Source organism: Rhinolophus ferrumequinum, chromosome 21 (assembly GCF_004115265.2).
Source record: "Rhinolophus ferrumequinum isolate MPI-CBG mRhiFer1 chromosome 21, mRhiFer1_v1.p, whole genome shotgun sequence".
Taxonomy (NCBI): domain Eukaryota; kingdom Metazoa; phylum Chordata; class Mammalia; order Chiroptera; family Rhinolophidae; genus Rhinolophus; species Rhinolophus ferrumequinum.
Window position 1 is genome coordinate 40,378,514 of NC_046304.1, and position 27,093 is coordinate 40,405,606.

The 27,093-nt window shown below is 48.2% G+C and overlaps 2 protein-coding genes across 3 annotated transcripts in view; one reads left to right on the plus strand and one right to left on the minus strand.

The window, feature by feature from the left end:
- The window catches only part of LOC117012797 (leucine-rich repeat-containing protein 37B), a 32,056-nt gene extending 26,473 nt beyond the window's left edge, over positions 1 to 5,583 (plus strand). The window contains exons 12-14 of the mRNA XM_033089235.1: positions 76 to 180; positions 4,152 to 4,201; positions 5,448 to 5,583. Coding sequence (XP_032945126.1) covers positions 76 to 180; positions 4,152 to 4,201; positions 5,448 to 5,583 — 291 coding nt within the window. The remainder of the gene's footprint in view (positions 1 to 75; positions 181 to 4,151; positions 4,202 to 5,447) is intronic.
- Positions 1 to 27,093, minus strand: part of GOSR2 (golgi SNAP receptor complex member 2) — a 149,807-nt gene that overhangs the window by 106,073 nt on the left and 16,641 nt on the right. The window lies entirely within an intron of this gene.

Below are 27,093 nucleotides of genomic sequence, written 5' to 3' on the forward strand. Positions count from 1 at the left end.
GAATAGGCTTGAGAATGGTTAGTTTTCATCCTTTCCATCTCTTTGTTTTAACAAAATTGTTCTCTACTTTTTTAGCGCACAAAAGAAGTTCCAGGATACAGCTATCACAACAAACTCATCTTGGCAATATCTGTGACTGTAGTAGTGATGATTTTGATTATGATTTTCTGTCTCATTGAGGTAAGCAACAGTAATTTCAGCTTTCCAGAATATATTCTGTCTTTATAATGCATTCAGAACCTACAAACTGAAAATCAAGCCACTTTCCCACCTGCTACTGCTTCATATTCCTATGCAGTCATCAGGAGTGAGATGTGCTCTGTTTTTTTAATGCAATTATATCTTGGCAATTTTTAAAGGAGCCCCACTCCCAGAGATCTCTGTGGAATTGAAACCATGATAAAAAGCATGAGGCTATTTTGAGAAGTTAAATTTAATAGGCCAGAGTTGACATTCTGTTAACATTCTGTTGACAAATGTTAGCAAAATTTCTTCAACTCAAAATGATGTCAATTTGATGTATTCACCAATCCCTCTCTTTCTACCACTGATATGGTTCCTTGGCTGAAATGAGGAGAGATGTATAATCTCCATCCTCATGGAGCCATGTCACCCTGGGAGAAAGGACATGGCTAAAAGATAAAAAGTGTGATCTTGTCGATGCATGAGGTTTACTTAGCAGGTTTCGTCTCCAATGCGTAAGGCATTGTATAAATAGGTTCAGGCCACACTGCAGCCTAAATCTGCATCAGGCTTCTCTAAAGCATGTCGTCTTCATAGTCGCCGGGTCCTGGAGCTTCAATTACATAATGGTTTATTTTCCCAACAGGCAGGTGCTAACATTGAAAAGAGTGACTTAATAAGCTGACAGTCTTGACTGTACCCCACAACCCAACCTGATTTCCCGTATTTCCCTTTTACACTGGCCTGGCAGCCCTGCACTCCAGCCAGCGCAGCCCCTCACCATAACCTAGCCATTCCTCCTTTTGTCTGTGCCTTGACCCATCTTGAATTCCCTTTTTTGCTCTGTCTGTGGACGTCCTATGAATCTCTCAAAAATCAAGGCAATTCATCTTTCCTCATCAGCCTTCTCTAAATACTACAAGCCTCCTAATCCTTGTCCTTCTGTGAGGTCTGCCACCAGTTTGTAGGGGAAATAGGGAGGCATTCCCCGCCCAAGAACTTAGAAATATGGTCAACAGTTTTTGAGAAGGCGGTTCCCCAAGAGAGAAACACCAAGGTCAACACACATCGTGGAGCAGAGCAGAGGTAAGGACCAGATAACTTCCTGGTCTATCAGACGTGAGTACAACCTGACTGGAGGTGTTAACTGCTAAAGAGCAGTGTGTCTATCCGCAGGAGGCTTGGTCAGTGGTGAAAGCATAGAAAAGGTGAAGAAGAGACCAACATGGGCAGTGCCCATCCTGGCATTGCCCTAGAGTGGAGATGGCACCTCAGACAGCAGAAGTGGAGGGTCAGGCCCACTAGCCAGGCTGTGCCTGTCAGGGAGATGGATAGATCTGGCCGCCTCAGTCCTTTCCATTGAATGCTGGATTCATTGGATTCCTATTGTTCTAATTCTATTCTCACCAAGTAGCCTTCCGATTGTGCTTTAGTGTGCCACGGTGGCCTACCTCTACACCATGTAACTCCCTGGTCGTGTAGACAGATGCTGTCTGTCGAACAGATGAACCTAAGATTGACAAGTCACAATCTGGTATTCTGAGTTTTGATCACTCCTGTGTTACTGTTAAGATGACACTTAAGGTGACACTACCTCAGCAGGAAGAAAGGAGTCCTCTCTCGGTGAGGACAGTCTGATTTCTCAACCTAGGAGACTGGGGACTCCCACGGGGTCAGCTTGTGCAGGCCTCTGGGAAGACGGTCACTGGCCATTGACCAGACCACACACTCTCCATCTCCAGGGGCCACATGGCCTTTGGTTTTTTGCAATTTCTATTAACTCCTGTACTGCTTATAATTTCTACGTAGTTTAACCTTGCATTTGTGTTTATTTATATGGTTTCATTATTTTCACTCCTCACTTACATGACAAGCCTTTGGGGGACAGGGACCTGCAGTGTTTCCTCTAGTGGACAGTAGTGGTTTCAACGGGAGAGAGATGAGTCTGTCTGTCAATTCCATACGAGGAGCCATGCAACCTACTATGTACCTGAAGTAGCACAGAGCCCAGCAATAGACAGACCCATGTGTTCCTAAGACTTCTGAGATGTCACCTTTTAATAATCTAATCAGTGGAGGAAAATGAATACACGGTAATAGAACAGCTGCCTAAGTATTTGAGGGAAAAATAACAGCAGATCTCTATTTCTCACTTTAAGCAAACATTTATGTGAATATAAACAAAAAGAACCCATAAAAGTATTAGAAGAAAATAGAAGCAGCGTTTTTATAATCAGTGGTGAGTAAGAGCTTTCTGCGCCTGATGCCACAGGCAGAGCCCTGTGGGAGACTTGCCCCCTTGTCTGTGACCCCATCAGCCAACTTGGCATCATTTAGGCCAAGCATAGGATGAAGTTTTCCGTATACTGTCTGAGTCGATGCCCACGTGGGGACGATCTTACCACCCTCTTTCATAGATGAAGGACATCAACTTCAGGCCCCAGGGGCAAAACCGAAAGCAGAACCGAGTTTTGTGTGAGTGCAAAGCCTGTGCTTCTTGCTTCACTGCTCTGTCTCCGTACAGACAAAAACACTGGGCAATATTTGAAACATTGAAATTCAATGAAATCCACTGAAAGGATTAATATATTTAATATTTAAGAGAGTTTTGTAAATCAACAGGAAGAAGACCAACGGCAGAAAAGGGCACGGGCTGTGAAGAGTGATGTGTTGTTTGTTTACAGTCTGTCCTCTCCTCATGGCTTATGGGGTGTGGGTTTGTTAGTAAGGCGTTTGTCACTTCGTAGCATGAAAATAATCTCTGATATTGTCTTCTAGAACACTTATAACATTTGTTGTTTCATAATTTTTAACCCATCTAGAATTTGTTGTGTTTGTTTTTTAGTATGGCTCAGGTATCTAATTTTGTTTCACTCCATGGAGATCCAATTGTTTTAAAATGTTTCATTAAATGGCTCGTTCTTTCTTCACTGATGTAAAATACTGTCTTTATCTGGACTCGATTCTATTGATCCAGTTATCTTTTCCTGTACCTGTTCCAGTACTAGCATCACACTATGTCATTCCCATTATTCTATAGCGTATTTTGATATCTGGTAAAGTAAGCTCCTGCTCTTTGATCTTGTTTTTCACACATTGCATAGGTATTCTCGCATATTTTCTCTCTACCAAATGTCATCTTACTGGTGTTTGTTAAAAAACCATCTTGGGATTTCAGTAGGATTGCATTGAATTTGAGAAGAATTGACGTCTCTACAACATTCTAAGAACATGGCATCACATGCCATGTGTTCATTTCTTCTTCCTGTCCTTCAGTAGAGTTTTAATGTTTTCATCACATAGGTCTCACACAGTTTTTGTTACGTTTATCCTGGGTACTTTATGCATTTTTTATTGATACTATAAATGGGTTCTTCTTTCCATTTTTCAGTCATTTATTTGTGATGTGTAGCAAAGCTATTGAGGGTTGCATGTTGATCTCTTGATTTTGTGTCCAGCCATCAATTCTCATATTGCTTCCAATAAAAGTTCAATTGATTCATTTGGGCTTTTTAGGTTGTCCATCATTTCATGTGCAAATATGTTCTGTTTCTTCCTTTCCAGTACGTCATTTTCTAATTAAATTGATTAGGATCCACTCTACAATGATGAATAGGAGCACAATAACAGGCATTCTACTCTTATCCTTGACTGTAAAACAACACTGCCATTTAGGTGTCTGGTAGATACTTTTATTTTCTTTCCTACCACTAAGAGTTATTAGGAATTACCTGTTGAGCGTTAGCTAATACAGTCAATAACATGCATTGCCAGCTGCACGCAAGATCCTAAGTTAGGTACTGTGGACGAGTCAAAGGACTAGTAAACAGGACAGAATGCCTGTCCTCAAGAAAAGAAAAGCAAACGTTATCACCTCCCTGGGTAGATAAGACTTAAAATCAAAAGGAATGAATAGAGACAGTGGCCATAGTGATGGATAATCATGATCATATTTTCTTCCAAAACAGATTCATTCTCATAGAAGAACATCAGAGGAAGGTAAAGAAGGAAGCTCAAGGTAAATAATAGTCTGGCGATTTTTAAAGTAGAGTTTTAGAACCAGAGGAGAACTTAGAACTCATCTATTTCAATCTCCTCATTTTGCAGTGAGGAAACCACCAAAGTCAGGAAGAATACTTCTTTACCCTAATGCTTTCCTGGATTCAGCCACATTCGCTCCTTAGCCAAAGCTGACTAGAAGGAGACTGGCACAGATGCCTGTGCTGTACTAGCCCTTTACGGACAGAGGGTGGAGAGGGAGGGCTTTGGGTTGTATCTGTTGCTGCTGGTGGGAGGCATGAGGCCAGGCCAGACGCCTTCTCAGAGGCTCTGTGAGTTAGGGAAGGCCACATGGTTGTGGGGTCAGAGAGCTTCGTCTCCTTCAAGGATGATGGAAGGGAGAAAAATGGGTCCTTTCTGTCAAGTAGCTAGAGAACTGACCTTCTCATCCCACTGGTTTTCACATCCCCACTCTCTATTCCCTTTATCCCAACCTCATAGAATTGTAACTGGGAGAGACTTTAGACAGTAGTTTGTCCTTCCTTTTATAATAAGGAAATGGAGAAGGAGAAAGGGAAAAGCTCTTGCCCCATGGTCACACTGCTAGTGAGTGCCAGAAAGAAATGCTTCCTTTCCAGGTGGGGACTTCTGTGTTGATTATACTGAGCTTGGGCTGTGAGGTAGCTTTTATGTCACAACTCAGCGCACACATACCATAGAGACATAACTAGTTTCTAAGACACACTAAGAAATCAACGAGCTGGAGAAGTTGGCTCATTGGACTCACGCATTTATGGTGTGATTTGACTCATAGGATAAAGAAGCTAGGAAAATATAAGCACCCTCTCCCCCACCCCCAGCAAATGACACATGTGAGACTAAGTCCAAAGGGGACTGAAGTAAAATGCTTCTGGGGAGAGTTAAGTGCTTCTGCCCAGGACTGTGGTACATTTCTTTCCACTGCACGAGGGCAGCTTCTTGGCCAAGACCAAGAAACTGAGTGGGCAGAAAATCCTGCCCGTACTCCACACTAAGCCACGTACAAGTCTCCCCAGAGACATTGTGGGCCATTGTGGACAGACACACAGAACTTCGGGAAGTGCAGCTCGCATGGAATTACTTCAAGGTCCCAGGTCTGTGGTGATTTTGTTCGTTGTGATTATGGGCCGAGGTACCCATTTGGTCCTAATCAGTCCAGAGCCGTGTGTTGTAGAGACGTGGAAAGTGGCATGAATGAGTAATTGTGGTGTGTGTTTTCCTCCAAGGGGCTTCTTTTGGTTTCTGCCGCGTAAGAAATGCCCATCGGAACAGGAGAGTCAGGTAAATGTGAGGAGGATAAAGTGCCGTGGCAGGAGAAAGCAGGGGAGACGCACAATTGAGATTTCCCTGTCTGTTTTCTAGGAGAGCTCTTTCTGGAGAAGGCGACCGCTTTGGCTTCGGGATATGTATAAACCTCTCAATGCCACACGCAAGGAAAACATGGCACAGAAACTACGAGACCAAGATTCTTCTGATGAGGATGAGACCACCGATAAGGATAAAGGGTAAATGGGGACAATTTAGAATTCTTATCTAAAATGAGGAAATAATGAATAGTTTAACTGTGCCTTACAATATAGTAAAAGACTTGGTGTTGTTCTTCTCACCCCAGGGAGCTCGGTGAAGTCTCAGTAGAGAAGAGTCCGGTTAGTGAATAGACGACTGACGAGCCAGGTGAGGCAAGTGAGACAGCTCATGACACCACCCGTCCTGCCTCAGGCCACCTGCACAGTTTGTTTTGTAATATTGGCTTGTCAGCATTGCTGGTCAAATACTTGTTTTTTCTTGTATTAAAATACATAAATGCATAACCAACCCTAGCCTTGTGGTAAGGAATTAAGGTGTAAGTAGCTAAGTATTTATATACAAATAACAAGGGTCATTGGCAAGAAAAGCAGCGCTGAAGTTAGAATCCGTGTGGTAGCCAGTACTCCTGCCAGAGGCAGTGGGAGCAAAGAAGGGTGAAGAGGGGCTTCTCTCCCTCGTTTCCCCCAGAACAGTCAGAACTGGAGGACACATCACCCCCAGGGGTTTCAGTTACTAAGTCAAATACCCACTGATTCTGGTGTTCTCTCCCCGGTTCGCCAAGTACCAGTTATGTCCAACATACTTGACCTCCTGCCCATCGAGGACCATCCAGTTCTGACCCCTCCCATCAGGTCTTTGGGGCTGCTGCGATATTTGGATCACTGAACCTACTTCCATCGTGGGGGCCATTTTTGTCCCCAAGCTCTTAAACTCATGAACAAATGTGTGCCCTGTCTTGGTTCCAGAATGGCAGCTGCATGACAGGCTGAGGAGGTTACTAGAACACACTGGAGAACAGAACCCGGAGAGAGGGCCCTGAGGGAAAAGGGAGGAGAACTGAGGATCAGATGCCAAGTAAGGATACATCTGGGGCTCAAACAAAAAGGATGTCACTCCAGTGCTCAGAGGAGCACTTAAAAGGCAGCGACCCGACTGGATAGGGAAGGTGAGAACTGCCAGAACTGTAATAATAGCCAGTCATTTTCCAGTGCTTACTACAGACCAAAAACTGCCCTAAGGCTATTACCTTATTAAGTCCTCGTGTCAACTGATATTCTTCCCCCAACTTACAGATGAGGAACTAGGGCTCAGAGAGCTTTGGGAAGTTCCCTGCAGTCACCCACTCGAGCCCCTCTGCCTGAGGCTAATGGGCCATGCGTGGTGTGACTTGACTTCTCTTTTCTGAACATCAGTAAAATTCCACTGAGAAGTTCCATTATAAAGGCCATCTCAAGGGACCTGTGAGAAATACACTATGACAGTTGTCTTGGCCCCTCACTTGTTGGGTTGCCCTGGGCCCCTCACTGTTTAGGGAAGACTCAGAAAACAGCCGGGGATAGAGCTGGGATTCAAACCTAAGCCTTCCTGGCTCCAAAGCCCTCTTGCTTTCACTGAACTATTATGCTACCTCCCCAACTAGAATCAGAAAGGGCTGGGTGAGAATCCTGCTTCTAACCATTTATTAGTTGTGTGGCCTTGAGCCCCCAAGTTACTCAACTTCTCTCAAGCCTGTTTTCTTATCTGTGCTATGGGTGCAACAATGGCACCTCCCTTCCACAGGGTTGGTAAGGACAAGCACAGTTCCTACCTGGCAAACAGTAGGAGCTTCTGTTTTCCACGAACGTTAATTCCCTGACCGCTCGTCGCGTAGGTTAGAGCGGGGGTCCTCATATTTCACCAAGTTTTTATTTCTAATCTTCTTGCTCTGCCATCGACGGTAGTGAAGGCACTCAGCATTCATCCAGGCTAAAACCGAGAAGGGGCGGTTATCACACCTGGAGGATTTCTGAAGGGGCAACAGCCCCCACACAGTGGGGGGCCACACACCAACAGCTGATTTTATACGTGGAAACAGGCACTGGGATCTCGACCTTCCCAGAAAGGCTGATGGAGCACAGGACCCCCCGCACCCCACCCCCACGCCACCCGCGGCAGAGATCAGTGGAGCTTCCACGAACTGGCTTGTTCCCCAGCCAGCCCTGTAGCCACCCCGGACCCCCCCTGGACCTACATCTAGTGGACCCTAAGGGAAGCGAGCAGTGAGGACGCATTCCGTCGGACGCCAGTGGCCACGCCTCTCCGGTAACAGGTGTAACGGATGTAATGCTCGAACCCTAACGCGGTCCCGAGCCTCCGAAGACCAAGCACCTGTTCCGGCGCAGCGAAGCCTGGGCAGCGGGAGCGCTGGCCCCGCCCCAGGGCTCCTTTGGGCTCCGCGATTGGCTCCGCGGGCCGGGGGCGGGGCCGGAATCCGACCGGACGCGCTGGCTCCCGGTTGTCTTTAGCGGGGATACCACAGTAGAGTTTTGGGGGGCTGCCGCGGGCGGGAGCAACCCTGTCCTGCTCCCCGCTCCCCTTGGTGAGTTTGTCGTCGGGGGCGAGGAGGGGAGGCGGGGCCGGGACGCGAACGGGCGATGGGCCAGCAGCCTTCGCCGGATCCCAAACCCGTTTGCCTTGAGACTGTCCTGCTTCAGAGTCCTCACCCTTCCCAGCCCAAGCCCCTTGCCCCCACTGCCCACTCGGTTCCTGGCCTTCGTCTCGCACTGGCACCGCTGGCCCGTCGCTACATCTTCTCCCACCCATGACCTGACTCCAGCCCTTACCCCCACCCCCTCACCACCGGTCTTGCGTAAATGCAGCCTCACCTTTGACCCCACTCTAGCCAAGTTCCAACCTCCATCGGCCACATCCCCCCGCCTCCCTCTAACTCAGCTCATCCTCACCTCCCAACCCCTTTGGCAATCCTAATGCTCCACGCAAACCTCGAGACCCACCACTGTGGTTTGCCCTTTTTTGGATCAGCTTTCTTATCCCTATCTCCCATCACCCCCTGCTCAGCTCTCCATGGCCTGCTCATTGTAAACAGCCCACCTCTACCCCACTCGCATTTAAGACCCAGCCAAAGTAGATGCCCTTTGGAGCGCACTCCTTTCTTGATAACTGTGCTCACAGCCCTGTCCCAGGTCTTACAAGTATGTATCTTCTTGTCCTCACAGACTCAACTCCTAACTTCCTGGCCCATCATACACTTCTTTCCATCTCGAACCCTCCCGAGAACATCCTTCATACGTACGTCGTTGCTAAACTGCCCCCAACTTTTGCTGCCCCAGTTCCTACCACCCTTACCCAATCTTATTTAAAGTGAGGTCTTTATGTCCTTTCACCTCTGCTGTCCCCACCTCTGACTCTTCACCCCAACTCGGCACCCATTCTCCCCTGACCAGTCTGCGTCAATCTGAGAACTTAATGCAGAGTCCCCCGTCAGCCCCACCAGCTGCCCTTCAACAGCCAAATCTCGGTGCTTGCTCAGAGCCAGGCAGATAGAGACTGAGCAGCTTGACTGGCACGTGCAGGGCCTCAGATGGTAAGTAAGTGTGGAGGAGCAGAGATTCCCCTTGGGGCGGGGGATTTTCCTAGGTGTCTGGTCCTTGTGCCGAACCCCAGGGATTATGGTTGTAGCGTTCGTATTTAGTTACTTGTGCTGGCTGCTGGAGTGACAGGTATCTTCCAAGTGCCTGGAAGGTGAGGAATGGCCACTCCTCCAGCTCAGTGAGCCTAGAGCCACAGAAGCCATCACTTACTTTTGGCTGGTGTTCCGGCCTTGCAGAAACTCAGGGAGTACCGCCATGTGGGTTGGCGGTGGTCCCAGAACCGTGTCCATGTGTGTTGTCCTGGCACTTGTAGAGGACCCTCAGCCAGTGCTCCCCCCGCCAGAGCTGATAACAGATCAGTCCCCAAACTGAACACGGAATCCGGTGGCTGCCAGAGATGATGTACATGTTGTAAAGAGTAGAGCTGAGTGGTCCTGGGGAGGCTGAGGCCTCGCTGTGTATGGAGGATGTTGAATAGCTTCCTCTTTTTGCAGGGTCTGGATCATTGCGTTTTGGCCACCTTGGTTTCCTGTGAACACAGGGAGCCGAGTTATCTCAGAGTAGATGAGGCAGTGGGACATTCCAGAAGCATCCTGGCCCCATGCTCAGCATTTATCATCTGGGTTTATTTTGAGAGCAGAGACAGCAATAACCTGTCATTTTTGGTGTCCCCTCATGCTCAGCTGTGTGGTCACTAGAGGTTTGTTCAGATATAAATGTGCCTGCCCGGTCCTGGTCTGTCCAAGTTGCTGGGCTGGGGTGAGGCCAGACAGCCGCCCCCTCAGGCTGAAGCCACCATTCCCCATGCCCCTGACAGCCAGCAGCGCCCTCACCCTTAGCCACCACCCCGCCTGCCCCCTACACACACAGGAAGACAGCAGCCCTGAGGGATTTACCTGTGTACTGACTTCAGCTACTTGGATGGCATCTTTTGGGGGGTGTACTCTCGAGCAGGAGTATTGCACATGCCTCCCGGTGGAGCTTATGGTCTGGTGGGTCAGGCTGACACAAGTCCCCCCCTAATGCCAGCAGGGCTGGGGCAAGACAAATGGAGGACTCACACATCGAAATACTGTAAAGTTATACATCAAGCTAACAACTGTTCAATAAAATATGTTCTATTCTCCTACTCTGACAAATACACTTTCATACTGACCTGGACGGCCAGGTTTGAATGTAAACTTTTTTGATTCTTCCAAATTCTGTGCCCAAATATGGTGGCATGAGAAGAGCTTCCCACCCGCAGAACCATCCTGCGCCAAGAAGAGGTTCAGATGCACACATGTGGACACTCCAGTCCACGGGTGCAAAATGCCATGCCCCCTGCAACCTGCTGTCCCTTGGTCCACTCTTGAGGAAATGGGCCTGAGGCCATTTGGGCAGGGGATTCTGGGGTCCCGCATAGCAGGAGCATGGTTTAAAGGGAAGGGCCTGGGCTTAAGGAGGCCCCACAGATTCCTCATCCTGTAAGGAGGGCCAAAGAAGGTACAGAGTAAGGGGACCCATAGCTCGGCAGGGACCCCCTCATCCAGGTCTAAAGGCAGAACTGGACATAATAAGGTGTTTAACCTGACTACTTGGTGCTCTGAAGCAGGGTGCGCTGAAGGTGTGTCACTGGGATATAACTGTTCCCCATGGACCCCAGATCCCAATACAGAAGTCACATTTGAGCCAAGCACTAAAGAATGAAGACAAGTCAACAAGGCGAGGAATTATGGGAAGAGTGTCTAGTTAGAGGGAACAGCATGCACAAAGTCTCTGAGACAGAAAGGCTTCTGAGAACAGAATCCAAGACCATTGGGACGGAAGCCTAGAAATCCAGTGGGCATGGATGTGAGGTGATGCTGGAGAGGCTGGCAGGGGACAGAGTGTGCAGGGCCTTGTGGACCACAATGAAAGGGTTCCTGTGGCAGCCATGGTCATCAGGACAACGGGCAGGAAGATCCCTGAGCAGGGAGGTCTTGGGAAGTGTCAGCTCAGTGTTAGGACATTCACACTTACCTCAGACTTGTGTGAGACCTACATGGCCCAGAACCTGGTGCAGGGACACTTGTGAAGCTTCTCTAGTCTTCATTCCTCAGGCCCCAGGCGTCCTGGTTCCTGGGGCGAGACAGCCTCTGTGGTGGGACCAGTGGGAGCCAGACGCACAAGTGTCCTGGAGGAGCCCCCAGGGTGTAGCCAGAAAACCTGGCAGGCGGGACAGCACATTGGACTGTGACTTGTTTCCCACAGTTCCAGAGCAGCCTTTTTTTCAAGACTTAGTCCTAGCAGTGCTAAGGAAAGGGTACTTTGTCCATTTGGGGCCAGGACATCGGAGGTGGAAGAGCGCCCCCTTCAGGCCAGTACAGTAGACGACCCATTGGGATTAACAAGGAGGCCCGACCAGGTAGAACTGGGGCCATGAAGTCCAGTCCCCCGCCTCCCACCCACCCCGCCCCCTCCGGGTCATATTCTTTTGTCGCCAGCCTCAGAAAAGGTTTGGTTTATTAAGGAAGTTGGCAGACTTCCTTTCATGGATTTCACTCTCTGCAGCCCACCGGGTGCTGCCAGGTAGAGACGAGCAGGTGGATGATATAACCAGGTTTGCTTTTTTCTTTTAATAAACTTTTTACTTTGAAAGAATTATTGATTCACAAGAAGCCACATAAATAGTACAGAGAGGTTCGTGTACCCATCACCCGCCTCCCCCAGTGGTGGCAGCTTACATAACTGTAGTGCATTATGAAAACCAGGAAAGCAGTGGTGCTCTACAATTTTTAGACTATAGACCTTACTTGATTTCACCATTTTTTGCATGCACTCATTTTTTTGTACGTTTTTGTGTATAATTCATGGCATTTTATCCCATGTATAGATTTATATAACCCCCTCCACAATCAAGACACAGACTTGTTCCATCACGTTAAAAGAAATCCCTCGTGCTGCCCCTTTATAGCCACACCCGCCTTGCCCCGCCCTAATTCCTAGCAACCTCTCCCTCTCTACAATTCTGTGATTTGGAGAAAGCTATATAGATGAATCCTAAAACGTATCCTTTCGAGATTGGCTTTCTGCACTCAGCGTAATGCCCTTAAGATCCATTCATGTCGTTGTAGGTATTAAGAGTTCATTACTTGCCATTGCTAAGCAGTATTCCACAGACAGGCTTTTAAAGAAAGGTGTTCTCCCAGCTGTGAGTGCAGGAGGGCGAGAAGGAAACCAGTTAGGCAGCTGCAGGCGTCCAGGTAAATGTCACAAGCCAGACCTCCGTCTTGATGGGGCTCCGAACCACCTCCCTGCCACTGGAAGTGGTCCCAGGTGTGCTCAGGCCACCTGGGTCGGGATCAGCCTCTGGGAACCAGGGATTGGTTTGTTGACCCAGAGCTGCCAGTAGGGGGCGCCCGAGGTCTTTTTCCAGGGGCTGATTCTCAATGAAGATCAGGGCAGGTTCCAAAGAGTTTGGGGGCCGCTGGGCACGTGGACCAAGAAAACGCTGGAGTCTCGTCCACTTCCGGACCCCAGCCTACAAGTTTCAGTGCAGCCCTGAGCTCCAAGGCTGGGGGATGAGGCTGACGACGTGTAGTGGAGGAAGAGGCAAGGTGAGGCCTGGCGTGGTGCAGAGGGAGAGGGCTCTGGCCCTCCGCCAGCGCAGGGCTCCTGCTCAGAGGGTGGTTCTGAGCTCAGGCCTCCAGCATGAACCTTGGCACCTCTGCCCCGTCCATCCTTCGCCATCCCTGATAATTGCCCTCAGTTCCTTGCCCAATTCTCCCAAGATTACACTCCCAAGACCCTGGAGCGTGTTTGCTCCATGCAGTAGAGGCGTCCTGCGTTTTAGCTGACAGCCCTCTGCCAGGCTATTCTCTTATCATCACACCAACCCTACGCAAGTGGTGTTATTATTATGCCCCTTTACAGATGAGGGCACAGAGGGATAAGTAACCTGCCCGCGGTCACACTGTGGAAAAACGGCCAAACTAAGGCTGGGTTCTGAGTAGTGGGACCCTGGCTCAGCCGCAGTCACCATATTCTCTTATCTCCCGACAAGTGCCCATAAGTGTGGGCACTGGGCTGGGCTCTGGGACCAATCAGTTGCCAGTCTTATGGGAGCTCCCTTGTAAGTAACTAATTGTCTTTCTCTTTTTGCTTTTAGGATCCTCTCTTTGCCTTTAATCTTTGCCATTCTAATTTTAATGTGTCTTGGTGTCGACCTGTTTGTTTTCATCTTGTTTGAGACTCTCTGCACTTCCTGGCCTTCTATGTCTATTTCCTTAGCCAGGTTAGGAACGTTTTCAGTCGTTATTTCTTCAGATAGGGTCTCAATCCTTCGCTTTCTCTCTTCTCCTGGTACCCCTATGATGTGAATGTTGTTACGCTTCATGTTGTCCCACTGGTCTCTGAAACTATCCAAACTTTTTATTTTCTGATTCTTTTTTCTTTTTGCTGTTCCTATTGTGTTTTTTACTACCTTGTCTTCCAAATCGCTGATTATATCCGCTGCTTCATCTAGTCCGTTGATGATTCCTTCTAGTGCATTCTTCATTTCAGTTATTGTATTCTTCACTTCTGATTGGTTCCATTTTATGGTTTCCATGTCCTTTTTTTATGCTTGCAATTTCTTTGTTAAAGTTCTCACTGAGTTCCTTGAGCACCCTTATAACCATTGTTTTGAATTCTGTCTCTGGTAGGTTGCTTGCCTCCATTTTGTTTAATTCTTTTTCTAGAGTTTTCTCCTGTTCTTTTATTTGGGACATATTTCTTTGTTTCCTCATTTTGGCTGCCTCCCTGTGTTTGTTTCTGTGTAAGAGGTAGATCTGCTATGTCTCCCAGTCTTGCCAGGTGGCCTATGGGGCCCTGGCATAGTCTCCCCGGTCACCTGCACCAGGTGCTCCAGGAGTGTCCCTTATGTGTTTTGTGTGTGTTCTCCTGTCATAGTTGAGACTTGATTGCTATTCGCACATCAGTGGGTGCGATTGACCCACATACTGATTGGCTGTGGGGTTTTGCCCCATCCACAGCTTATGGGCTGCTGTGGGGGGGGCTTACCCCACTGAGTGGAATTTGCCCCAGCAGGCTCTGGTGCCTGTTGAGACCACCCATTGTATGTACTGCTTGAGGGGTCAATTGAGCAGTGCTCTGCTGTGGTCTGAAGCCAACCTCCAAGTATGTTGGTTCTGGGGCCTTTTGGGAGGGGCTCTGGTGCAGGCATAGGTCATCTACTGCTTGTGACCAGCCAGGAACTACCTCGTAGGAGCTACAAAGCAATCCATGGTTTTTTGCTCCCTGTGCTAAACCTGGAGGCACGTGGGAGAGGCCATGCTGCAAACTGAAGATGGCTGCCACCAGTACTGGGCCTGGGGTATCTCTGCAAAAAGCCAGGACTCCCCAAGTCCTGCTGCCACCTGCTAGCTCCCGTAAAATTCAGCAGCTGATAAAGCCCCGTGTGGTATGCAAGTTGGAAAAGGCAGGGTCTCAGGGAGTCACTACAGTGGGAAACTTGGGGTCACCAGGTTAATGTAGACTCTGGTTGGTGCCAGTGCTGAGCCTGTAGCTACTCAGCAAAAGTCTCAGAGCTCACCAAGAACAGTCATTGCCTGCCTAGGGCTCTGGGACTGTGATAGTTTTCCAAGAAAGAGTGCAATGTGGCAGGGCTGGCTGCTCACAGAGAAAGTGCCTCGGGTGTTGGGGGAGTTGGATGGGGCAGAGTCCCAGTGAGTCAGCAGGGCAGAGCTGTAGAGCTCCCAGACCAATCAGATTCAGATTTGGCCGGAAGCACAGGGGGCGGGCTCAACATATTAAAGATGGCGGCTGCCTGCAAGCTGCCCGGGAACAGGACCCCTCACGGGGAAAACAGGGCTGTCCTCCAGCTCTGGACTTGAAGCTACACACCTCACTCTGCTCCCCATATGCTACTGACACCCCCTGAGTCACTGTTCCTCCGCTGGAGCCCAAGGTGAGTGCCTTCAAGTGATTCAGTCTGTACGCCGGCCATTTAAGAGGACATCTGGGTTTCCTACAGCCTCCCGTCCCACTTGTATAGTTGGAATGCCCACTGTTTTTCACAGCCAGGTCTTGTGAGGGCTCCTTTTCCTGGCACCAGTACTCTGGCCTGAGGAGCCTGGAGTGGGCCTGGAGCCCTTTGCTCCTCTGGGGGGAGCCTACACTGTCAAGGTATCCTCCAATTTTCATCCTCCACACGGAAGTTTGGGATCAGCCCATTTTGCATCTCCATCCCTCCTATCAGCCTCAGTGTGGCTCCTCTTTCTATCCTTAGTTATAAAACTTCTGTTCAGCCAGACTTCAGTTGGTTCTCCAGGTTGATTGTTCTATAATTTAGTTGTAATTTTAATGTGTTCACGGGAAAAAGCAGGCACGGTGTTTAGTTCTCCGCCATCTTGGCTGTCCTCCACTATTTATCTTCTTGACTGTAGCCATGCTAGAGGGTGTGAAGGGATATCTCATGTGGTTTTAATTTGCATCTCCCTAATGGTAAATGAAATTTTCATGTGATTATTAGCCATTCACATATCTTCTTTGATAAAATGTCTATTCGAATCTTTTGTCCATTTTTAAATTTAGTTATCTTCTCCTTATTGAGTTACAAGACCTCATTCTTTTTTATAGCTCAGTAGTAGCCCATTGTATGGATGGGCTGTAATTTGTTTGTTTCCTATTGATATCTCTTGAAAATGTTTCATTTTATATGTATTTTATAGTGGGCATAATATATTAGTGTAATAGTATATGTTTCTGACATAAATAAGTACGTTTTGGGGGATACATCCTCAAATTATTTTGCTGAGGGGCTCAATAAAGCTTGGGGACCCCTGGTTTGAGCCTTCGTCTCCCTCCCCGTCAGCCCTACCCAATCCTTCAGCCCTATCCAGCCATCCTGAGCTTTGTGAAAACTCTGTTAAAAGCCTGCTCCTTTGGCAGCCTGGGGACCTCAAAGAATCTGACACAGATCCCCTAACAAATGGGGGAACATGAAGCTCAGAGGGGTCCACCTGGGGCATATAGGCATAGTCAGACTTTCCAGGCCCTCTGGCATGACCCAGAGCCCACGCCTCCCTAAATTTGGGGAGCTCCAGGATGGATGACATGATGATGTGTTCATGTGGGGCTTCCCTGAGCCCAACAGGCAAGAAGAGCTCAAAGTCCAGGAGGGTGTTTGAGGCTGGTGATGCTTTTGGCCCCTGTGCTCTACCCTGGCCTCCCTTCACCTGCATCTGCGCAGCCTGACTACATGGCCTCATGCACAGGCTAAGCTCAGAGCGCTCCCAAGAGCAGGAGTCTGCTGGTCGTTTCCTCCCTCCCTGGGTGGCTCTTTCCCCTCCTTCACCCTTTCACCGGTTATTGCAGATGTACCCTGTGCCTGTGTATAACAGGCAGGATCCCATCTCATCCTCCCACCAATCCCGTGAGGTGTAGCTTCTATGTTCCCTTTTGCAGAAGAGGAACCTGAGACTTGGGGAGGTCATGGGACTTGTCCGTAAGGGATAGAAGTGGAATTCAAACACAGGTTTGACTAACCCCAAAGCCCACACTTTTGACTGGTCTGCAACCCTAAACCTGAGGGGCTGAGAACCAGGCCCCACCAGCCTTCAGATGATTTTCCTGATATTTCTGGGCAACACAACGAGAGCAGGGTCAGGGGAGGAATTTAGGGGTGAGACTTGAGGGCCCCCCCTTTGCCTGAGCCAGGGCTGCTTTAGAGCAAGTACTATTCAGGGCAGAAAATGGATTCTGAGGGTCCCACGGAGTGGACACTGCTGCCAACCCCCATTCCAGCCTCAGGCTCAGCCGACAGGGTAGGGGAGGGGAGGTTAAGCCCAGAGTAAGGAGGATGTTGGGTATTCAGGCTTTCTGTACTTTAGCAAGAGAAAGCTAGGCTCTGTAATCACACTTTGTGCTTTCACTTTCCCTCTGTTTCTCACTCAGCATTTCTACTGGACAACGCCAGCCTAGTGTGAGCTGTACCAAAGGAAGAGGGATCTGTAGGCAGCCAGGTCAGCCCAGAGGGGTGGAGAGGAGCAGAGGGTCAGGTCCCCTTTGGCATGTAGTATCAGCTCCCAGGAGCTCAGAGCTGATGAGGCCATCCTCGGCTCCGGAACCATCCATGAATGCCTTCCAAATTCAATCCATGCCCCTTGCCCGGCATTCAAGGCCTTTCCCTCATCCGGCTTCGGCTTTTGCTCCTCTCTGATTATCTCCAGGTTTTGCTCACACTGTTCCCTCTGGCCAGAATTCCCTTTCCTCCCCATCCCACCAGAGCCAACACTTAAACTCCAGTCATCCTTCAGGGCCCAGCCAGATGCATCCTTCACGTGAAGCCTTCCTTGATTCCTTCAGCTGGAAATGGCATCTCCCTCCTGAATTCCCACAGCCCTTGGTTCATACCCTCTGAGGGCACATTCCACCACCCTACCAGCAGTGGGTGTTGATTGTGACCCTACCCAGCATCCAGCTGCCTCCTGATCATAACACCCCACTTTTCCTTGGGAAAGTATCTATTATATAACCCACCTTCGGTCATATGGTCCAGAAGAAGCTGACTCCACCCCAGGATCCAGACAGAGGCATATGACTCAGGCCTAGCAGTCACAGCATCATATTTCTCTCCAACCACCTTCATTCCCACCCACCCCTAACCACTATAGAGGTTGGTCCAGGAATGGGCCTGTTACCCAGTCAGAGCTAGTTAAATCAGGACTTTACTGGTGTAACCAGGAGATGGGCCCATTCTTTCAAATGGGACTGATAAGCACAGGATACAGTCATAGGAGTATGAGCTTCTCCAAGAATGAAGCCAAAACAGAGAAAAGCAGAGTCAGACAGCTTTCATACGGTATATTATAAGCACCTGGATCCAGCCAAGCCTGAAGCTGGAATGTTTTCAGACATGGGGCCAAAATATTCCCTTTTTAAGATTGGTTTGGTGTTGCATAATTCAAAGCATGAACTTAGGGTACCAGCTAACTGAGGGGACTAACAGAGAAAGAAAAGATTTCAGCTTTGATAAACTTACTTAGAATTTTGCAACCAGAAAAATCTAATGTTAATTTTGACACACACATACATATTTTAAAAAATAACATTTGAATCTGAATTACTTCGAGAAGTAAGAACCACACAATCTTTTTGCTCTAGAGGTCATGTTACAGCAACTGAGAAATCCCTGGCTGACATTCGCTCCTGTGCTCTGTTTTTCTGTGACTAACGTCCTGCTGGAGCCTATAGGACAGAAGTTCCTGGAAGGCAGGGGCCATGACTTCTTGTCTTTGTGCTCCCACAGTACCAAGCACAGGGCCAGGTCCACAGGGAGTCCCAGAGATGAGTGTTTGACAACTGTCTGGAGGAGGAGTGAACACTCTCTCTGTCCTGGCCCTCCCCACCCCAGCCAGGAGCCAGTCCAGGGCCCTGAGACCCGCACTTCTCCCCAGGCCTGACTGGCAGTGGGCAGCCCCATCCTGGGCTTCCTGCCTGCCTCACCCAGCCAGTGTCTCCCGAGTCAGCAGGGCCCAGAAAGCAGTGATTGTCCCATCACAAGAGCTCTGTATCCCCAGCTCTGTGTCTGAAAGACAATGTGAGGTTCGGAAAGCCTTGCAGGCACTTTGGCCAGCATCTGGAGAGGGGCCAGTGACATCTGGGCCTTAGCTTCTGGAAGCTGTCTGGGGGGTGGAGACAGAGAAGTTGTGCCAAAGGCAAGCAGCTTTGGAAACCAGCGACAGAGAGAAGCCTGAAGCCTGGCAGAGAAAGAACCGGAACAGGAGGCCAGGCCTGGGGGCCCCTACTACTCATGGGCTCAGGAAGACCCTCAGTATTCTCCCATCTGCTTCTGGCAGCTTGTCTTTGGGCAGCCATCTTATTCTGGGACATTATACAGTTCACAAAACCAAGTGTCTGAAGGATACTACGTTATCAGTAGCCAACTAGGTGGAACAGTGATACATTTGGTGCCCTGCCCTGGTGTGTTTGTCAGGAGAGAAAAAAAGAAAGAAAGGAAGAGGGGGAAGGAGACCACTTCAGTGAGAAACCAGCAGCAGTCCCTGAGGAGTACCCGCAACTTCCCACCTCGCCATCTGAACCCTGTTCAACTTCCTGTGACAATTGGAAGAGTGTCCCTGTGCCGCCCCAAGACCGTTTGCTCCACATGGTCCGTAGGTGCCATCTCTTCTCATCTTCTCAAGAACTGGACTCCTGAGATGTTCTACCCCCAATGCCATCAATTTCTCCTTCTGCATCAGATCCCTTCACTGGCGTCTATCTCCTATCTTCACAAATTCCTCTTTTGTCCCCTACGCACATCCAACTACTGTGTCATTTCTTTGCTCCCTCTGCCTCAATTTCCATTCATTCTCAACGCACTCCAGCAGCCATACTGGCCCAGGAAGTGACCCTTAGGAGGGGAAATCGTTGTGTTAGAACACAACAGAAAAACATAAAGAGCCTGGGTTCTTAGTGACCTCAAGGAAGAGAAGTAAGTTTATCTTGCTTAAGCCACTGGTATTTTGGGTTTTTCTTTTATTATATCAAGTGAGTGAATCCTAAATGATAGGTCTTAACTCTCCTATAGGACTGCAACCAATTGAGGGCATAGCTATATCTCTTGTCTTCAAAGTGCTTTGCAGAACATGGGTTCTAAATAAATGTTTCTTGGAATAAATGAGATCTTGAAAGTTACTCAGAGCCATCGGAACAGAGGACCACCTTGAGCACCAGCCTAGCGTTTGCAGCCAGGGTTCTTACGTCAAGTGTGTTCACGGGTGGGATGTGCAAGTGAAGGAAAAGCACACTGAGGAAGTTAGAGGAAGCGAGAGGTCGTAGGTAATGATTCATGTTTAGTTTCGTTCTGTTTGTGTGGAGGCTGATGAAATTTATCAGTGAGAGGGTGCAACTCGAGTCCCATCTCTAGGTTTCTTTTATTTTTGTAACAGCTTTATTGAGATATAATTTGCATACCATGATTCACCCATTTAAAGTGTACAATGGTTTTTAATATTCACAGAGTTGTGCAACCATCAATACAATTAATTTTAGAACATATTCCTCACCGCAAAAAGAAACCCCATAACCTTTAGCAGTTGCTTCCCATTTCCCCACCTCCACTGCAGCCCTAAGCAACCACTAATCTACTTTCTGTCTATAGATTTACTTGTTCTGGACATTTCATATAAATGGGATCGTACAATATGTTGCCTTTTGTGTCGGGCTCATTTTACCTAACATATGCTTGGAAGGTTCATCCACGGCGTAGCATGAATCAATCCTTTATTCCTTTTTGCTGCTGAATAATATTCCACTGTATTAATATACCACACTTTATTTATCTGTTCATCTGTTGATGGACATTTGGATGTTTCCACTTTGGGAATATGAATAATTATGAATAATACTGCTATGAATATTCGTGTACAAGTCTTTGTGTGTATGTATGTTTTTAATTCTCTTGCATACATACCTAGGAGTGGAATTGCCGGGTCTCACAGTAACTCTGTGTTTAACCTTTTGAGGGACTCACCCCTCTGGCCTGCAGCTTCTTGTGTGCGTGTTGCCATCAGTCAGAGTTCTATCAGGGCCTCAGTTAGAGTGAGGTGAGTTTTTCAGTGTTTTCCAAAGCAGCTTCACAATTTATGCTCCCACCAGCAGTGTTTTTTTCCACATCCTCACCAACAGGTGTTAGTATCTGTTGTTCTTGTTGTTGTTATTTTTATGATAACTATCCTAGTGGATGAAAAACGTTATCTCATTATGGTTTTGATTTGCATTTCCCTTACGACTACTGATCTTGAGCATTTTTCCATGTGTTTATTGGTCATTTGTATAACTTTTGGGGGGAAATGTCTATTCAGACTCTTACCCTATTTTTAAATTGGATTATCTGTCTTTTTGTTATTGAATTGTAAGTGTTCTTTATATATTCTGGATACTAGGTCATTATCAGATACATGATTTGCAACCCATTCTGTGAGAGCCATTTCCTCACACCCCCCGCCCCATTCCTCCTCCTCGCCTGGTCCTGCCCTACGTGGCCAACTTTTTCTCTTTCGTCTTTGAAAGCCATGTTAAAAAAGCAGCCCTCTCCTAAAAACCTTTACAACATCCCCATATTCATCCAACAGTTATTAACTCAGCACTTATTATGTACCTGGAACTAGTTTAGGTGCTGGGGATATAAACAAAGCCCCTTCTCTCATAGTTTCACATTATTGGGAAGAGGTAAGCAATACACAAACACAAAAATACAGGTGTATTTTTATCACCTGGTGGGGAAAACTGCTAAGCAGAAGAATAAAGCAGGGGGGAGTGGTAGGCTTCCGCTTGTTCTACAAGGGGAAGTAAGGAAAGCCTCTCTGAGGAGGCGACATTGAGCGACACTGAATGAAGTAAAGGACCTGATCATCCAAATGTCTAGGGGAAGAGCATTCCAAGCAGAGGAACAGCCACTGCAAAGGCTTCGTTCTACTCCGTGGGAGGGATCTCTCCCTTTGGAGCAGGATTTGTGCACCCGCTTTACACTTTCTCCTTTGATCTCGCTTTGTGATTTTATAGTCGTGTGAATGCTACAAGCTGTGCCTTCTCTCTCTCTCTCTCTCTCTCTCTCTCTCTCTCTCTCTCTCTCTCTCTCTCCCTCTCTCCCTCCCTCCCTCCCTCCCTCCCTCCCTCTCCCTCTGATTAGTCGAGTCCCCAAACAGAACTGCTCCCCTACTTCCCAGCCCTGCAGGCTTAGAGACTGACAAACCTAGCTCAGTTGTCCGACAACTTATTTGCTTGTAAGAGTTGACCCCTGGCTTGGTTTCAGCCTTTGGCTTAGGTAGCTCTTTCAGTGACGGTTGCCGTCCCTGGTCATCAGGTAGAATCTCCATCAGCTGTTAACTCTGAGTAACAACCTTTAAGAACCAAACTACTTAAATGGCCAGGTTGTTTATCTTTCCCTACTGTGTTTCCCCAAAATAAGACCTAACCAGAAAATAAGCCCTAGCATGATTTTTCAGGATGCCATCCCCTGAACATAAGCCCTTAATGCGTCTTTTGGAGCAAAAATTAATATGCCTGGTCTTATTTTCGGGGAACCACAGTAATATGTCACGTTATCCCTCCTACACTTTAAACCAGGGAGTCTTGTGGCTCTAGTTCGCCTTGACGGAAGTTGTATTCTCTGTAAGGTACATGGGCCAGTTTCTGCCTGAATGAAGTGTTCAAATGCTCCCTCTCTACCTCCCCTCTTCCTCCTTCTCTCTCTCGCGCGCTTTGGCTTTGTTCATTGTATCTGGTAGAATTTTGGTTCTCAGGGAGCAGACATTTGCCCTGCTTCTAATACGAGTTATCTACTATCACCTAGTCGTCGCTATCCCAGGTTAAAACTCATGTTGACCACCCCCCCAATGCCTTACTACTTAATCATATCATGATTGAACATTTTTGTTACTACAGTTATTTCTTCTTGTGTCATTATTCCTCAGTTCCTATCTCTACGGTCATAATGTTTTTTGAACCAAATAAAGTTGATACCTCAGATATATTTTTTCACAAAGAGTTATTATGATAAAAACTGAAGTGTGAGCTGCGGGAATTTCTAGGACAATGCTCTTATTTTCTGCTTTTAGAAATCAAAAGATGTCTAATTATTGGGTGCTACCATTGTATACAGGAAGTTTTAGAACAAAAGAAATTATGAATTGATCCATGTTAACTTTATTTCAGAAAGTGGTAAAATAGCTGTGGTATCTGAATCCTGTGAAGAGATCACAGATGCCAGAACTGAAGAACTATGGGATTTAATTCAAGTATGTGGAGATAGATAAAAGTTCCAGGGTTGCACAGCCACTCTAGCCATACTTCAAACAACTATCAGAATTTGGAAGACTCTGGCATGGACAGTCAGCTGTATCACCCGTGGGAAAATGTGAAACTCTGAAACTGCTACTGAGTGCAGGGAATTCCTAGGGCTTTTCCTGAGGCTCTGGCCCTTGGCTCTGACCCCTTATTTGACAGTTAGAGAACAGGACTGAGGGTCACCAGAGTACAGCGACAGTTCTGGACCATAAGAGGACACAGGCCTTTTGAACTCCCCTTAAACAGGATCCCAGGGATTTGGGGAAAATGTAACTATGACCTTAAGTGTGATTATGCTAGAGCATTTGAAAACTACTATGCCTTTTTTATTTGGTCACATATATCATTGGATATCTTTGCGCATAAAACACTACATTTAGGAGACGTGTCTCTCCGACATATGCTTAGAAGGCCTGAGGACAGGATTAGGCTATACATTCACACTTGCGTAAACGCCCTTACATCTTTCTCAGCAATGGCTAAGCCAAAACTTCGCCTCACATCTCAACTGCCCAGGGAAGACCAGTCTTTTCTTACTGACAGTGAAATCTAATGGAATCCAGGAAAACCAAAAGATTGGTCAGGAGAAGCCTGACGAAGCCCAGGATGGACAGTCCTGCCCATCTGAACTGGCAAAGACAGGGCCACGGGTAGAGCTGCATGCAGAGCGCAGCTTCCAGGTCGTCCTCGGTCAGTGGCCGGCTCTGGACGTGCAGCAGCATCCTGACACCTCGGGCCTGCCGATCAGAGTCCCAGCTCTCCACGCTCCCGATCAGGTGTCCCCAGTACAGTGCATGCGACTGGCTGAGCTGTGAACCACCCCTCCAGCTGAATAAGATGAAAACTGTTACTCTTTCCACTTACGGTGTGTGACCCAGCGCTCAGCATCTCATACCGGGGGTGCCACCACAACAAATGCATGCACAGGACTTGTATTTCTCTCGTTATCAGTATATATTGAGCATTACAATTTTACCAGTTTTTCCCTTTCTTAAAATGTGTGTACATTTTTTTGGCACTGTGGGGACAGAGCCTCAGAGAGCAGTTTCTAGGCTCTCACCCTCACATGCGTGGTAAGGTGCTGGCTCGGGTGGTGGATGGCCATCAGCTGTGACGAGTTGGCCATCAGCTGTAACCGGTTAGCCATTAGCCACTAATATAACTGCCGTGGCTACGCTAGGGTGTTTGGTTGGTTGGCAGAGAAGCGGATGGCGGGTTGTGGCTAGCAAGTGCAGTTAGCAAGTGTAGACGGCGGATTGTGGATCGTGTAGATCCTACTTGCTGTGTCTCACCCAGATGCCAGCGAGACTGAGGTGCAGGAAGACGCCTTGTTGGGGTACTGGTGGATGTTGGCTTTCGTGTCACGACCAGCCGCCATCGACAATATAGTGGTATGACTCCCCTCTCTACGGCTCCGTGGGTGTTCCTTTTTGGCCTCAACGTGTCCTGCGTTCTTGTGTGGGGAGCATTCTTGTGTGGAATTCTTGTGTGGAGACCTGGCACGACAGGCACCCTCTGTATATATATTGTATGAAATACTTTGCTGAAAAACCTTTCTGTAAAGCAATTACATGGATGCCCTGAATTAGGGATTAAGTTGCCAAAGTAATTTCTATAAGAACATGTTAATTTCCTACGTATAGCATGTTTTTTAAAAAAGGAGTAAAAAATGTGTTTCATGTCATTGAAAGCTTAATTTGGGGCTAGATTTCTGGTTATTTAACTCACCCCAAAGTTGTGAAGTTAGTTTTGAAGGGAAAAAAGTAGAGAAGGAAAAGGTGGTTGTGTTCTGAAAAAGTATTTGAAGTTTTTTTCTGTGCAAAATAATTATTTTAATTCAATTTAAATCAAACCAGTCCAGGAAACTTCGAACTTCTCCAAGTTTGGGGCTTTAAGAAGTCTCGCTTCCTGTGAAATGTGAGAGGAAGGGATTCAGTACTGATGCGACAGATTTCAGAAACCCCATTGTGACAACAGATCCATCTCTAGATGGGGCCAGTCTTGGAATCAATGCCATTTAAAAACCATTACTACTGCCAGACACTGGGAAAAGATGAGGCTTCTCTCTTGGAGTTTCCATGTGGGAAGTTGTGCCAGACAATAAATAAGAAGGACTGAAATCCAATAGATTATAAAAAGGACTCTGAAGGAAGCAAACTGGGTGCTAGTTACAGAATCTCAAGAAAATTACTTCACATGCTGGCTTTTAGATGCTACGTGTCTTCCCCACATGTGCACATGGGGCGGACCTCTGAAAAGTGGCACTGCTGCTTTCTAGATTAATGGCTGTGATGAGGCAAGGTGGCATGGTGAACGTTTTTCCACGCTCTCTTAAAGGGCTATTCACTTGGTTTCAGACCGTGTTTCCCAGAATTAATTGCTCACCATTAGAAACTCCTGTTACAGAAACTGTGGAGTCATCACTGATTTAGTAGCAGCCCCATTCTAACAGAATAGTGAATTAATAATCAGACATAGATACTGAGAATTCAGAGAAAATGGCAACATGTTAGAACTAACTGTAAGGTGTTCCCCTCCTACCGCCCTAACTTGCGTTCGTTTTGTAGGTCAGCTACTTTTCCAGCTACCTTTCCTGGAAGCACGATGGCGAAGGGGAGGAAGAATGCCTCTCCGATTTCAGCTTTGAGGAGGAAGAGTTCAGATTGCCTGCAGTGGACTAAAACTTCTGAATGTCCTGGGATGCCAGGCCCCGTGGCTTCCTGGGGAAGTTCTGCCACCCCCCCGAACCCCATGTCCTTGCACCGCCCCATTCCCCACCCCTGGGCTGCTGGAGTCCATGGCCACCCAGGTGTGCAGCCTAAATCCTGCCTCCTCTGAGGGGAAAGGGGACCCCAATGGGAGGTAGTTGTCGCCTGTGAAAAGGAACGCTCTGATCCTGGTAATTTTGGGAAAAGGCCTTGCTCCTGTGCAGAGCCCGTGACAGCCCCTGCCTAAGAAAGGTGGCGACGATGAAGGGTGGGACTCCAGGTGAGGGCGGGGCGCGGGGCTGCTCACAGGTCACAGGCTGTCAGAATGGTCCGGCTCCCGCTTGGAGCCGCACTGCCCTTGGTCGCTCGCTGCGCCCACGGACCTTCGACGTTCACACATCATGTCCCGGCTAAGCCTCTGCGCCCCAGCGCTCATCTTCACGTGGCAACTGCTGTGGCCGCTGGTCATGGCAGCTCAGCCTCCGGAGTTGGCCCTGGACCTTGTGCGGCTGACCTCCGATCCCCCAGCGCCAACCGAGCCCTGGTTTTTACACTCCTCTGACCTTCCTCCCGCATCACCCCATGTGCTCACCACCCCTGCAGACCCGGGGAGCTTTCATTTCCTGGGTTCCTCCGCTGCAGCCCAGATGGTGGCTTCCCCTCAGGAGTTGACTGAGCCTTTGGTTCCTTTCCCGGATGCCGCTGGAGAGCTCCCCCCAGGGCCAGATCAGTTTGCTGCTGGACTTCAGGGTCATAAGGACAAGGTAACCCAGCATCACAGGCTCCCAGAGGTGGTTCCAAAGCTCAGCTGGGATCAGTCAGGCCGTGACTCCGCCTCCTCCACTTGAGAGTCAGACTGTAGGTCTAGATCAGGCTCACCACACATTTGAAATACTTGTTCCACCTCTAGGTAGTGGCAGTTCAAAGCCAGCAAAGCTTATTGTGACACCCCCACACCTGGAGCAAGATCTGGCTCAGCTGCCATGCTTGCCAGAGTTGTTGGACCTCCAGGCCAGCTGCAAACACACCTCAGCTCTAGAGCGGCTGCAGGATGATTACTGAGATCCCAGTATGGATGTCATTGATCCTGAGGAGAAGCTACCTATAAATTTCCGGGGGGGAGGGGTCCAGGGGGGAGAGGCAGACAAACCTCCTGAGCTCCCTGAGGAGGCCACATCTCAGCCTGCACAGTTCCTTGAAGAGGTTGAATCTCCTTCAGTCCAGCAAGAGGCCCCAGCTCAGCCTCCAGAGCCGTTTGAAGCTGAACCTTCTCCAACCTGGGAGGAAGCCCTGATTCAGCCTTCAGAGGGCTCTGATGATATTAAACCTACTTCAATCCAGCAGGAGGCCCCAGGTCAGCCTACACAGACCTGAAGAGGTCGAACCTTCTTCATTCCTGCAAAAGGCCCCAGCTTAAGCATCTGTGTTCCTTAATATTCCAGAGTAATGACATG